Genomic DNA, 13,949 nt, shown 5'->3' with positions numbered 1-13,949 from the left:
GGGGCCAAACCTCCTCCTCTATTCATATCCAGCATCCACTAGTTCTCCAGAGAAAAGACACCTGTTGATACTCAACTCACTTCACAATTGTGTTCCAGTTGGAAAAGTTAGTTCATTGAGTCCTCCTTGCCTCCCCAGCTCTCTGATGACCTCAAAGTATGGTTTTGAAGGTTTCATTGGAGACCTCTAGGTCTTTTTCCCCAGAGAAAACAAAATTTGCTAAGACTTATTCCATCCTACATACAAAAATTATAAATAAGTTCTTCATCCTATTTTGTAATCAAAGACGCAAAGGAATTGTGTGGCAACTGCTATTGTCCTGTTTAGAGATTACAAAGACATTCTCCCTAAGTTTAAATCTTTTTCCCAAGGGGGTAAAGGGCAGTGGTTAAAAAAAATCTCTGATGTCTGACTCCTTCCTGTGTTCTCCATCATACTAAGGTAAGTTTTATAGCCCCCAGAATTCAGTCACAAAACAAGAAACCACACTCCTGAGATAACCACAAGTTACTAAGTAGAAGGCATAGCTGTCACCATGAGGACTAGAGATCAATGGGAAGAGGTCAGATATTCAAGCCCAGATCTTGGGAATAGGTTCTATGATTCTAGAACCCCAACCTCTGAGGACAGGTACAGCCAAGTTGGTGCTGGAACCTCTGGAATCTGGCAGAGTCCTCAGAGAACCAGGTCCCAGGGCTCTGAGGATAAGTTGTTTGGTAGCTGATGATACTTTTGCTTCTGGAAGTTCCTAAATATACATAGGAATAATGTACAGACTGAAAACTACTGCAGCTGATTTTTAGATGAAAACTCTAAGTGAGGTGATGCTGATGCAAACTTCAAGCAGTTCCCACAGATATCCAGTTTCCCTGTGGCTCCCCCAAGGGCAGAAACTGCTAAGGAGGACTGCAAAGAGGTGTGATTTGTGAGTTTCCTCTCTCCCTGTGACACAGCAGAGTGATGAGAGATGGGGAGTACACACACACTCTCTCCCTCTCTCCTCTCTCTCTCTCTCTCTCTCTCTCTCTCTCTCACTCACACACACACACACACACACACACACACACACACACTTGATCTAATCATGCAGTAGGCTCAAGAAACACAAAGAAGTATTTCCATGAACAATAAACCACTATGACTAATATTTGGTGGTAGAATGGTTGCCTAGCATGTGCAAGACTCTGAAATCAATCCCAGTGCAGTAAACATTAAAAAATAATGAAATCAGCCAGGGGCAGTGGTACACACATGAAATCCCAACAGTTTGGGAAGCTAAGGCAAAAGGATCGCAAGTTCAAAGCGAGCCTTAGCCAAAGCAAGGTGCCAAGCAACTCAGGGAGACCCTGTGTCTTAAGAAAATGCAAAAATAGGGCTGGGGATGTGGTTCAGTGGCTAAGTGCCCCTGAATTCAATCTCCAGTACCCAATAAAACAAATTAGAAAACCTACTAAAATTGCTTGAAATAATGATAAGTAGGAAACTGTTATTAATTACATGTATTATGGTGAATGCTTATGATCCTGAAGCAATGATCTCTGGACCTTCCTGACAGTGGTTTCTAACATTTGCAATAACATTTCTACTTCCAGGATAATAAATGTTAATGCATGGTAAATTTCACTGAGGATTGGGATTATTTTTTGAAAATGTAAAAATTTTGCTCTTCTATCTCAGGTAAAGTTTATATATTGAGCTCTTCTTTGTCAAGTAAAGGGTAAGTTTGAACACACAGCTATTCCATCTCAGGTGAAGGTTGCACATTTCCCTCTTCTTTCTTAGGCGTTGTTTATAGGTTCGCCAAAATCAAAAATAACACAATCAACATCAAAAGACAAAATGGAAATAAAAAAATAAGTGGTGCAGGGAAATTCTTCTTTGGCCTAGCTCTCTTCATTACTATTTTCCCAGGGGGTGGGCCACTGTCAACACTCCCTCCATAGCCTTCTTCTGTGCAGTTTGGGGGCTCCCAGTTAGGGTCACAATGGCAGTGATGTTTGTTGTTGCAGATCCCTTTCATAGCACAGGTCTCTGGTGAACAATCACTTGCCCACAAAGACATAGAGACACACTTCCGGCGAATGCACACTTGTCCATTACCACACTCTGTGCCATCTTTCACATCACCAATATCTGGTACAGTCATCCCAAAATGATAGTCGGTACCCCAGCAGGTCACACCATTGAAGTCAATCCAATGCACAGTAGTGTGACCTCTCAAAGAGGGAATTTCTTTCACATTCTCACACTGAACTCTTCCACAGAGGAAATCTGATATATTACACATAACATAGTGGTCATCAATGATACCACAGTTACCAAAGCGGTCACCTCGGCTGTTCATTTCTGCGTAGCAACTCTCTTGTGCACTCCTGGATTCTTTGCCAAAGATCTGTCTGCACTGTTCATCACGTGCATTGCATCTCTTCTCATGGCAATAGCCACTGTCCATGCAACGGACCCCATCCTGCACATACACATCCTCTGGACACTCAGGTGAGGTACCACTGCACCACTCTGGAAGATCACACTCACTGACATTTTCTCTACACACTTGACCCGGTGGCAAGAGAAGGCAGTCTTTACAACAAAGCCCAGAAGCACATTCAGCCCCATTTTTCAGAGTGCAACTTACTGAACAACATGGATGGTTTGAACACAAAATTGGGGGTCCACAGTCACACTCCTCTCCTTCTTCAACCACACCATTCCCACAGACATTCCCCCTGAAGATGTCCATTTGTTTTGGTGCATTGCGCAAACAGTTCATAAATGGAAAGTTTTCCCACATATAAGCGTAACTGCAGTTGCTGAATCTTGTGCCATCTGATTGTTCTTCAGACATTATACAATGGCGTTGCCCACATTGACATATCCATACATCATGGAACATACCCAGATTATGACCCACCTCATGTGCAGTAGTAAGTGAAAAATCAAACAGATAATCATTCTTGAGACTTTCCACTCCACATTCCATACCAGGTATGCATACAGTTGCAATATAGGCTAAGCCAAGATGTATACCAAAATCTTGATTTGCCCAAAAATGTACAAGATCATGTTTTTTGCGAGATTCAAGGCTGATTCTCTTCCAATTGCAAAACTCATCCAGGAGTCTAAATATGTTATTAGTCACTTTGATAAAGTTCTTTTCATTCCAGACCTCAATTCCAAGTAAACTCAAATTAACATCCAATTTACTTAAAAGGGAATGTACATTGTTGAGAATGACAAATGCTTCCTGTACCACAAGTGAAACATTACTTCTCTTATAAAGGAATCTCTGATAGTCTACAACCAAAAATGCTTCAAGATACCATGTGTGGGTCCACCACCCTTCATAGCCACTTTGCTTCAGAATGGAATTATCACTCCTTTGCAGTGTCAGTTGTCGTGCTAGTTCTTCTTCTGTTAGTCCACATCTGTGGGGCAGGAATTCTGTCTTCTCTCTGCGCATCTTATAAACCAGATGTTCAAATGTGGTAGAAAATCTTCTGGGTTTGATTTCATAAACATTGTCATGGATCTCTAACATACCTTGAAAGCCCCCCAAACAGGCGCTCAGAGCAACCAGGGATTCTGGGTCCCCTTCCACATAACCATGATAGTAGCAGTTACTTTGGACAAAAGGGTGGTCCTCATGCAGAGCACCCTGGTCTGTGTAGGTGAACACAGAGAAGGGTTTGGACACCAGAAGTTTCTTGGCCTTCATGTGGACAATGTGTTTCTTGCCTCCAAAGTGCAGACTGTAGGAGATCCAGTCAGGGGTCCTCATGCCTCTACGGGTGCCAGTTATCCTCAAGGGTATCACTACTTCTGGGGGGCTGTAGTGTTGAGAGTGCCCAATCTGGATCCATCCAGAAAGGAAGAGCAAGATTCCCAGGTAGAGCTGCAGGACAGTGATCTTCATATGCACCAGGGCCTCACCCACAGCCATCATGGTTTGTGACTGGAGGCAATGGGGCAGGGCAGGAGGTGCTGTTGTCCTGTCTCCTCCCTTTGACTTGGTTGCAAGCAGCATTGACCTTTAATTGGATGTCTTCTGGCAGAGTCAATCCATCAGAGCCACAGAACTAAAAGGAAAAAATGAAAAGAAGGGCAGAGATGGGCTAGCTAAATTATGAAAAGTCTAAGGTGGAGAAGAACAGCAGGGTATGGGTTAAAATGCATTAGTGTTTGGTTTAAGGCATGACTCCATATAGTGCACTGGATTTGCTCTTTAGTTTGGGTGAGGTGGAGTCAGACTGTGGGAGTTGAAAATTATAACAACTGCCCATTGGTTGGAATTTGCCAAACCCGTGGGTTCATGAACCATTCTCTAAATACATGTACAAGTGGGAACATTTTCCCAATAAATATTTAAAACCAGAGTCTGAATGAAAAGCTGAATATATATCTTGTTTTGATGAGGAATTACAATATATACAAATTGACTTGGAATAAATAATAATTGGTTGTGTTTCCTATATCAAATGACTATTTACACACATTACTCAGGAGAAATATGCAAAACAATTTTATATACATTACTTTTCTTGATGATCCTTAATATGGGCTTCCATGCAACTAATTATGATTTGTATGATCTTCCTCCAATTCTGTCGGATTTCAATGTCAAAGCACCAATTGTCCTTCAAAGGTATTGGAATCTGCTTGTAATGGATATTTTCAGGCATAAAGCAAGCAATAGTGGAGTTGGAAAGGGGAACACATAACTTGGTTTTGTTACTGAAAGGTGTTTTATGGAATTACACTCATACAAAAAATAATATTTTCAAAATCTCTGGCTGTATATAAAGAAAAGTAGATCAAACTAGCTGGAAGAGGAACAGAAATAGGGAGGTTGGGAGCAAAATAAAGCCTCTTGATATGAAAAGGAAATCAATGAACCCTAGGGGAATGGAGGAAAGCTTCAGAGCAGGTGATGTTGTACCAGAGCATAGGCATCAAAATCCCTGGCATTTCAGGATCCTGAGGAAACTGCTCCAAGATCAACCTTCCCATGGATTTGTCTCAGAAATGAGAAAACCTACAAAAATAGAGATTAAACAATCATTTTGAGAGTACAAATATCCTATGATGAATGAGTGCAAATGAGAAATCTGATAAAAGCACAATTCCTGGCTGACAATACTGATTTGTTGCTTTGTTATCAAGCAAAGTAGGAAATGTACTACAGAATATGCAGATACTGTGCAGCATGCCTGGGAAATATCACAGGATGATACAGGTAAATGATGTGGAACATACATTTCCACAGTGGTTGCAGTGAAGATACACTTTAAGAATCTGTTAGATTGCATTCAATACTTTCCAGTTAAAATGCCTGTTTTTCTTGTCCTTTTGAGAGTATCCATAGTTTTCATGACATCATTAAAGCCATGATAACTTAAAAGTGATGACATTAAGAACCATCAAGCTGACTGGGGGAGAAAGAGAAACAATGGCAGTAGAGGAAAGTGGAATCTGTGACAAGGGATCTAAAACACAATAATCAAACACCACTTTCCACAATTGGGAATTCAAACACAAAAGTGTCTGTATTCAAAACCATTCTCCTCCTGGACCCATTTCTCCTTAATTTTTCTTTGATCTTGATTATAAGTTCTTTGAGCTTTCTCTCTCTTTAAAATAATTTTCCTATCACTCATGGAAACTTCTCACTAAACACAGCAAAAGACTTTCCTCTGGTGAAACTTCGTTATGGAGAACTCCTTTTTCTTAGTTTATTTTACAAAATTTTTTTGAGTCAACAATTTGAAGCACATATTGGAGGTGACTTAGTTTTTCAGAAACCCACTCTGTCATACAGACCAGATATTCAGTCATAACTTGCTTTTGTTGCCAAAGCCACTTCCAAACCAAAAAACTAGGAGTCATCCCCTCCAACCTTTATTCCCCTTCTTCCCAAATCTTTCAACAACCTCCTGATCAATGCTGCACAAGCCAGAAAGTGTTGGGTGTCTACTGCTTCTTTCTTGTCCATCAACAACCTTATTCATGTTCTCACTATGTTAAGCAAGCATGTGGGCAACTCACAAGCTCCCAGATGTGTTTATTACTGTTACAACTTGTGATCAGCCACCTTTAGCAATTGACTGACAGCTATGTATCATATCATTATGCTTGAACATCTCAACTCTCACATATTCATTAGCCATAACTTTATTCTTTTTTTTTTTTAGAGAGTGATGGAGAGGGAGAGAGAGAGAGAGAGAAGAGAGAGAGAGAGAGAGAGAGAGAGAGAGAGAGAGAGAGAGAGAGAGAGAATTTTTTAATATTTATTTTTTAGTTATCGGCAGACACAATTTTTTAGTTATCGGCAGACACAACATCTTTGTTTGTATGTGGTGCTGAGGATCGAACCCGGGCCGCACGCATGCAAGATGAGCGCGCTACCGCTTGAGCCACATCCCCAGCCCCCATAACTTTATTCTTAAGTAAAAGTTACTCATCAGCTTCACAGAGGACACACAAAAGGTTTCCTTTCATGTTTTCCCACTTTTCAAGTTTTCTTCATTGACCTGTCACCCCCATAACCCAACTCTAGTTTCTATCGGTTCAACCACTGTTGACCAAAGTGCTCAACCCCGTCTAGATTAATGCTTTTGCTACTGTGACAACACACTGTCAATACTTCTGGGGAAATAAATTGCAGCAGTCTATTTAGGAGGATGGGTATGAAGGGAAGACACATAATACTAGAAAAAGATAGCCTGATAGCTCACCCTAAAGAATGAAGTTACAAACAAATATTGTTTAAATACTTCCATCCTTTTAAAAATCTGTGCATTTTGTCCAACATATTTCCTCTAATTTCTGTTTTTTTTTCCCCCTCAATTTCCTTATTAACGGGTAGGACCCTCAACTGAAAATCAATATTGTTTTGTTTTTGCAATTTGTTATGATTATCAAATTGCATAATGTTAATTTAAGTTGTAAATGAAGAATTTTTCATTTAGTGCTATTTAATTCAGGATCAAGTGATTTTCTCTTCTTTCCTTTGTCATTTCACATAAGTAGCAGGGGACCTGTCTGAGGTTAGATACAATCCTGATCTTTAAAATGAGAAGAGCACCTTGTTTGCTTGGGGAAGTAATCAAGTAAAATAAAGAGGTGGCTAACTTCACATTGGCTAAAACCCCACAGAAGTAAGCAAGGTCACTAAAGGAAACTTTGTGGATAACTTCTCCAAATCATGGGTAAAATTTTGATCTGCATCTTTGCTCTCCATGTCTTTACATGTATTTAGTAATTACAAAGGGGTGTAGATTTTTGTTTCGATAGAAATAGTCATTGATTACTTGTGTGCATTGTTGAGAGTGAGCAAAATAAATCTCTCTCTAATGAACCTAGATGCAAAAATCCTCAATAAAATTCTGGCGAATCGAATACAAATACACATCAAAAAAATTGTGCACCATGATCAAGTAGGATTCATCCCTGGGATGCAAGGATGGTTCAATATACAGAAATCAATGTTATTCACCACATCAATAGACTTAAAGATAAGAACCATATGATCATCTCGATAGATGCAGAGAAACCATTCGACAAAGTACAGCATCCCTTTATGTTCAAAACATCACAATGTATTCTTAACACCTCATCTTGCAAGCAGGTATTAGAAAAACAAACTCAAAAGAAAATTTAAGGAAGACTATTTTTTTCACACATTACATTATTTTGTACAATGACTCCAGATGCCAAGACCCTGTTTTCATTCATCAAGTAGAATAATGTCATAATAGTACAGAGGCCTCAAAGTGACCGTCATGCACCAAAACTTCATCAAATCCATCAATCTCTGTATTCTAATTAACACCTACACTTCACTCTTGTATATAGTCTAATTCAGTGTTTTCAGACTTGAGTAACAATACATTAAAAATGGTTTATTGTATTCCTACAAAATAAAGTAGAAAAGGAATTTATAAAGTACATAATCCTCTTCAAGATCTGAATAACTGCCAAGAACTCATAGTTTTATTGAGTGTGTGTGCGTGTGCGTGTGTGTGTTCATTCATGTCCTCATTATTTAAATTTCTCTTCTTCAGATAAACTCTTGAATGACTTACCTACAGATGAAATGATGATTCCCATGATTATTTCTAGGTGTAGCCCCCTTCGTGTCTCATTTCTGACACCCACCAACAAAGACTTTCTCAAGAACTCTCATGACAAAGAGAAATATGAATCCTCTCCCCTTCAATTGTCTCTCATTTGATTGAGTTCTAGATTGAGCTTCCTAGCAACAAGAGTCTCTCAGAATTCAGAATGACATGGCAACAACCCCAGATTCCTCTTCACTCTGGCTCCTTTATCTCTATCAAACCTTCTTGCTACATACTTCTCAATATAAATAGCTCTGACTTCCTTACCCTCATTGATTGTGTCCCAATAACCATTCAATATGAATAAGACTTACTTTCTTACTCACATTCTATATGTTCCTCATATACAATATGCACTTTGCTCATACAGCTACCTTGGTCTCAGTTCACTTCAAAATTGTGCCACACTGTGGAACACTTGAAGGACATCAAGTTCCAGGGGAAAAAAAAAATTGAGCTCATTTAAAACATTTCTGGAGACACCCAGACATCAGCATTCATTGGCATCTTTATTCCTAAGGCCAATGAGTGGCTCAGAGACATTGCATGTCTGCAGCTGGATTCTCTTGCCTTCCCCCTTCCCCACACTTTTATCACTAGTTCCAAGGGACCAAACTTGATTTGATGGTTTTCATGTCTGTATTATTTTTGCTAGGTCTGTCATGGTAAAGGAATATAAAATATGTAGCCTAAAAAACCCCATAAATTTACTGTATAACAGTTTCAGAAGCCAGAAGTCCAACATCATGGTATCCTCAGGCCCCTAGTGCCTCTAAAGTTGTTAAGGAATGATTTAGTTCAGCCTTCTCTCCCAGCTTCTGGTAGTTCCCTGGTCTGCAACCACATAATTATAATCTCCACTCTCTGTCCAAGATGCTAAGAAAAAAACTGTCACAAGAGACACAGGAATTCATTACGTAATGAGAAAAGATTGATTCATCAGAAATATATACGACAATTATAAATATCTCTGTGTACAACATCAGTGCACCTAAATATATGAAACAAATATTGACAGGTCTGAAGAGAGACATAGACAGCAATATAATAATAGTAAAAGACCTCAATACCCTGCTTTCCATTGTGGCTGTAATATTATACATATAGTATATATATATAAATAGCACATGTGAACAACGCTATAGAATAAAGAAACCTAAAAGACATGAACAGAACATGCCACCCAGCTGCAGTGCATACACATTCTATTCAAGCAGGCAGAGAACATGTTGCTGGACTGATCACATGTTACATTCCAGAAGAAGTCACAACAATTTTAAAAGATTGTAGTTATATTGTTAAGCATCTCTTCTGAACAAAATGGAATGAAACTAGAAGTCAATAGTCGATGGGAAACTGGAAAAATCCACAAATGTATAGAAATTACACAATGCACCCTCGCACAACCAATGGGTCCGATATGAATAAAGGGAAACATTTTTAATATCTTGGTTCAAACAAAACCAGAACATTCCAAATCTTCTAAGATTCATCAAAAGCATCTTGTAAGGGCAGCTGATAGCAATAACCCTCAAGGAACAGGGAAATAGGAAAACTCTAAGTCCAAGTAATCAGAATGAAGGACATCACAATTATTAGAACATAAAAAATAAAGTAGTAAAAAATCAATAACCTAAGAATTTTTTTTTCTTGTACAGATAGGAAAAAAAAAATCAACCAGCTCTTTAACACTGGGTTCGGTGGAACCTGCCTGAAATAATAGCAGCTTAGTAGGCTGAGGCAGGAGAATTGCAAGTTCAAATGCAGCCTCAATAACTTAGTGAGGTCCTAAGTAACTTAGCAAAACTTTGTCTCAAAATAAAATATAAAAAGTAGTAGGAAGTTACTCATTAGTTGAACATCTCTGGCTTCAATCTCTGATATCAGACAAACAGACAACAAACCAAAAACATCTTTTAGCTAAACTAACAAAAAAAAATGGAAGAGGCTCAAATAAAATTGGAAATGAAAGAGAAGACATTTCAACAGATGCTTCATCAAGAGTTGGCTTCTTATCTTGCTTTCTTGTGTTCTTTTTTACTATGTGACCTCTTCCACCTGTGTCACTGGCCACTCTTGAAAATACCTGCTGCATGATGCCATGTGCCATGTCGTGTTGCTGTCAGAAAGGCCTCAGTAGAGGCTTACGTGAGGGAGCTGGTTTTGGACTTTTAGCCACCCAAACTGTGAGCTAAACTGCATTTATTTATAATTTGCCCAGCCGCAGATATTTTGTTATAGCAATCCACAATAGACTAAAACAGTGGGATATTAAAGAACTGACCTGTTTGAACCAGATTACTCTATCCAGGAAGTCTTTCAAAAACAGTTCCCTCTATGGGGCCACTTCTGTGAGTGAGCAGCAGTGGATGCTGGAGGATAATCCACGACGGTTTGTTTAGTGGTCCAAAGGACTTCAGCATGCTGTTCATGCAGCTTCCCCTTTTACTGGCCCTGTGTCTATATTCTTCCTAACATGTTTAGCATTTAAGGAGACTTGGTGCAAAAATAATTCACAATAGGAAAACAAGACAGGAGAGAAAAATCTTGCAATTACATTTAATTTTAAATGCTTAAACAGGTCACAACCTATTAAGTATGGGATCATTATTTGAATTACACAAAATATTTTTATTTGTTTTATCAAATACTTCTAGTATGAGTCTCAGCAAAATATGCAGGGCCCCCTCTTTTATGTAAAAGTTGCATTCTCAGCCTCCCTGGAAGGCCAGATAGGAAAACCAATATTTGCACCTAGTTGAGTATTAGATAAAAATGAGTTACTGAGAGGAAGGCTATGGGATGGAAAAAGCACTTCAAATACTGAATTAAAACATAACAAAATAAAAAGCCACACAGGCAATATACAATACAATCTGAATTAGGCTTTGGGGTTGAAAATTTTTAACACTTGAAAGTTTAATCACCTAATCATGTAGTCAAAGGATTTATTTATTAAAATTATTTTTAAATTCCCCAAATTGATATTCATTTAGTATAGGCTTAGGATTCTTTTGAAGGTACTGTTTTGATTTTTTAAAAATAAAAACCTTAGTATACATTTGTTTTAAAAAGTAACATAAGTACTTTTCCCAAGAGAAACTCTGGCTTGTTTGTGTGAGAATATACAAAGGAGTTTATTATCAATAAAATTGTGCATGATCATCAGAATGGTAAAGTAATTTTTTTTAACTGAGTGCATATCCTAATCCTGTTGAATGAATTAGGAGAATACAAACTTTGAAGTATTGTTAGGGAGGTAATCTTGACTAAATTGAACTTGACAGAGTTTCTTTCTCTAGTTCCAATGTGCTGAGACTTGGCGCCCCATATAGAATCATAGAGAGTACTGGTTTAAATATGATTTGATAAGTACATTCCAGTATTAGATAAAGCGACTCTTGGCAATGAAAACTGCACTGAGTAACCATATAACATTTCCTCGGTATGTGTGTGTGAGCGTGCGCGTGTGCGTGCGCATGGACACATGTGTGCACATGTGATAGGAGTTTGTTGGGGTTTCACATCATTTTATATTTAATAGAGTTTGGCACGAATATCTAAGGAGGTAGATACCTATTTTGCAAATGCATGCTGGAAACCTACAGCTTTCCTGCTTGGGCCCTGCATGATCACAGAAGAGCCAATGATGTGGACTAGAGTTTGAAAGTCACCTCTTTGGTTATGCAGAGTACAACTTAGCCTGAAAAGCAGTCTTATTGTGGATTCAAGCTGTTCTGCATAGATGGGCTTCTCAGAAAGCAGAAATTTGTCCACTTTAGTATACAAATGGGAAATGCCCATGTGTATATATGTTGCTATGGTTTGGACATGGTTTGTCCCCCCCCTCAGAGGTTCATGGGCTGGAAGGTTGGTCCCCAATGATGAGAGGTAGTGCATCTTTAACAGGTATGTGTGTGGGGGGTGGGTAATAACAGTGGAAGGTGAAGGTCATGGGATTGATGCTGTCTCCAGAGTTGTAGCTCTCCTGGGATTAGGTTAGTACTTTTGAGACTGGTTGTTATAAGGTGAGTTTGGCTTTTTCAGCTCATTCTCTTGCTTGCTGTCTCTTGCTTCCCCTCTCTGCATATATGCTGCTCCCACTTGTGCCAGCTGATCCTATTTCATTATTTAGTGAAATGGCCAGGGTGCCCTTGTCAGATGCTGATACCATGCTGTTTGTTCTTTCCATTTACAAGAATAATAAGACACAACAACTTTTTTTCCTTATGAAGTATTTGGCTGTGTTATAGCAACACAAATTGGTCAAGACATACATATTTGTAAATAGGCATTTTAAATGGATTTTAACATAAGTATACTATTTCTAGGTTTTGGTTCTTGACTATGAGCATGTAAACAATTAGAACACTGCTTTGTAATATGTATTATCACAGTGGTTATTGAAGGGGGCGTAGTGAATAAACCTACAGCCATGTTTTTTAAAGTTATCAACGTATTTTTTCTCAAGCATGTTTTTAATGAAAAACAATTTTTAAAAGGACCTGCCTTAGTTTGGGGTCTCTCAGGGACACTGAAATAAATAAGGATTTCAATGCAATAAATTTATCTGGGAGAACTAAGGAAGTAGGGGAAGAACAGATGGGATGGGAGCAAAGGTTCTGTTACAGGAAGAGTGCTACATGGACAATGGAGCTTACTTAGCCCTTTGTGGATACTTTGGAAAATAGCATGTAAGTCATGTTGGGAGTCGCCCGGGCTCCAAAGACTAACTTCCCCATCCCCCAAGAAGAGCCGTCCAATGATGAGCCCTGCTGGCTCACATGACCCTGCCGTCCAATGGTGAGCCCTGCTGGCTCACATGATCCTGCCGTCCAATGGTGAGCCTTGCTGGCTCACATGATCCTTACCCACCAATCAGACTAGCCCTGCTGGCTCACATGATCCTTACCCACCAATTAGAAAGTACCCCAGCCAACTGTCAAACTGTTCAACCATTAAACTGTCATAACTGTCAAACCGCCCCCCTGCTCTATAAATATGCAGAGCTGTTCCTCAATAAACCGGCATTTTCTCCCGGCAAGCCTTGATCGTTTTTTTCAAGTCAAATGCCTCAGAATTATCTCATTGAGAGAAGAGAAAAATGTGATATTTGCATGCCATCCTTCATCAGGCTTGGATAAGGGCTTCTCCTGGGGAGTCGTTGACACCTCCAGAAAATGGGTGTTCCATTTCCAGGTAGCTACAACAATCTGATAATATCAACTAAGGAGGAGGAAAAGTTTATTTTGGCTCACAGTTCTGGAGGTCCCAGTCCAGGATCAGTTAGCCCATTGGTTCTGAATTTGTGGTGGTGAGACAGCACATCATGGCAGGGAACATAGGGTGGCACAAAGCCACTCACTCCACAGCCACAGATGAAAACCAAGGAAGAAGGGTCAAAGTTCCAACACACCCTTCCCTAGCATGGCCCCAACAGTCAGAAGACCTCCCACCAGGCCCCACCTCTTCAGAGTTTCCACCCACCACCTGTGCACAGCACCATGGGCTGGGAACCAAGCTTTAAATACATGGGCCTTTGGTGAACATTCAGATATAAGGGGTAACAGTGGGCAGGCATGTCTTAGTGGCCAGAGAAAGCCTCCGTGGATGTCTTGCAGGACACAATCATGCTTGCTCTTATCATGTAACAACAACCCTTTCATCCTCATGTGTATCAGGCTTCATTTTTCTTGTTGGTCCACTAGAAGAAGAAGCAAAAGGACAATGGAGAATAGGTAACTTTAGATTTAGTAGGACCCTTATTCTATCTTTTTTTGCAGAGGGTTTCCTCTTCCTCACAGGATCCAGGACTTCTTGGCTCAGTATGGC

The 13,949-nt window shown here is 39.5% G+C and overlaps 1 protein-coding gene across 1 annotated transcript; it reads right to left on the bottom strand.

Annotated features, from left to right (window-relative positions):
* Nucleotides 1–571: 571 nt before the first annotated feature.
* On the bottom strand, nucleotides 572–4,024 carry LOC308635314 (disintegrin and metalloproteinase domain-containing protein 25-like; the record flags this gene model as incomplete). Its single annotated transcript, XM_081269666.1, has 2 exons — nucleotides 572–748; nucleotides 1,901–4,024. 2 exons carry the CDS (start codon nucleotides 4,022–4,024, stop codon nucleotides 572–574), a joined length of 2,301 nt encoding a protein of 766 aa, XP_081125792.1.
* Nucleotides 4,025–13,949: the final 9,925 nt, after the last annotated feature.

This window comes from Spermophilus citellus, assembly GCF_964194105.1.
Source record: "Spermophilus citellus genome assembly, chromosome: 16".
Lineage (NCBI taxonomy): Eukaryota > Metazoa > Chordata > Mammalia > Rodentia > Sciuridae > Spermophilus > Spermophilus citellus.
Note: the sequence above shows the minus strand (reverse complement) of the source record. Positions and strands in the feature narration are given on the sequence as shown.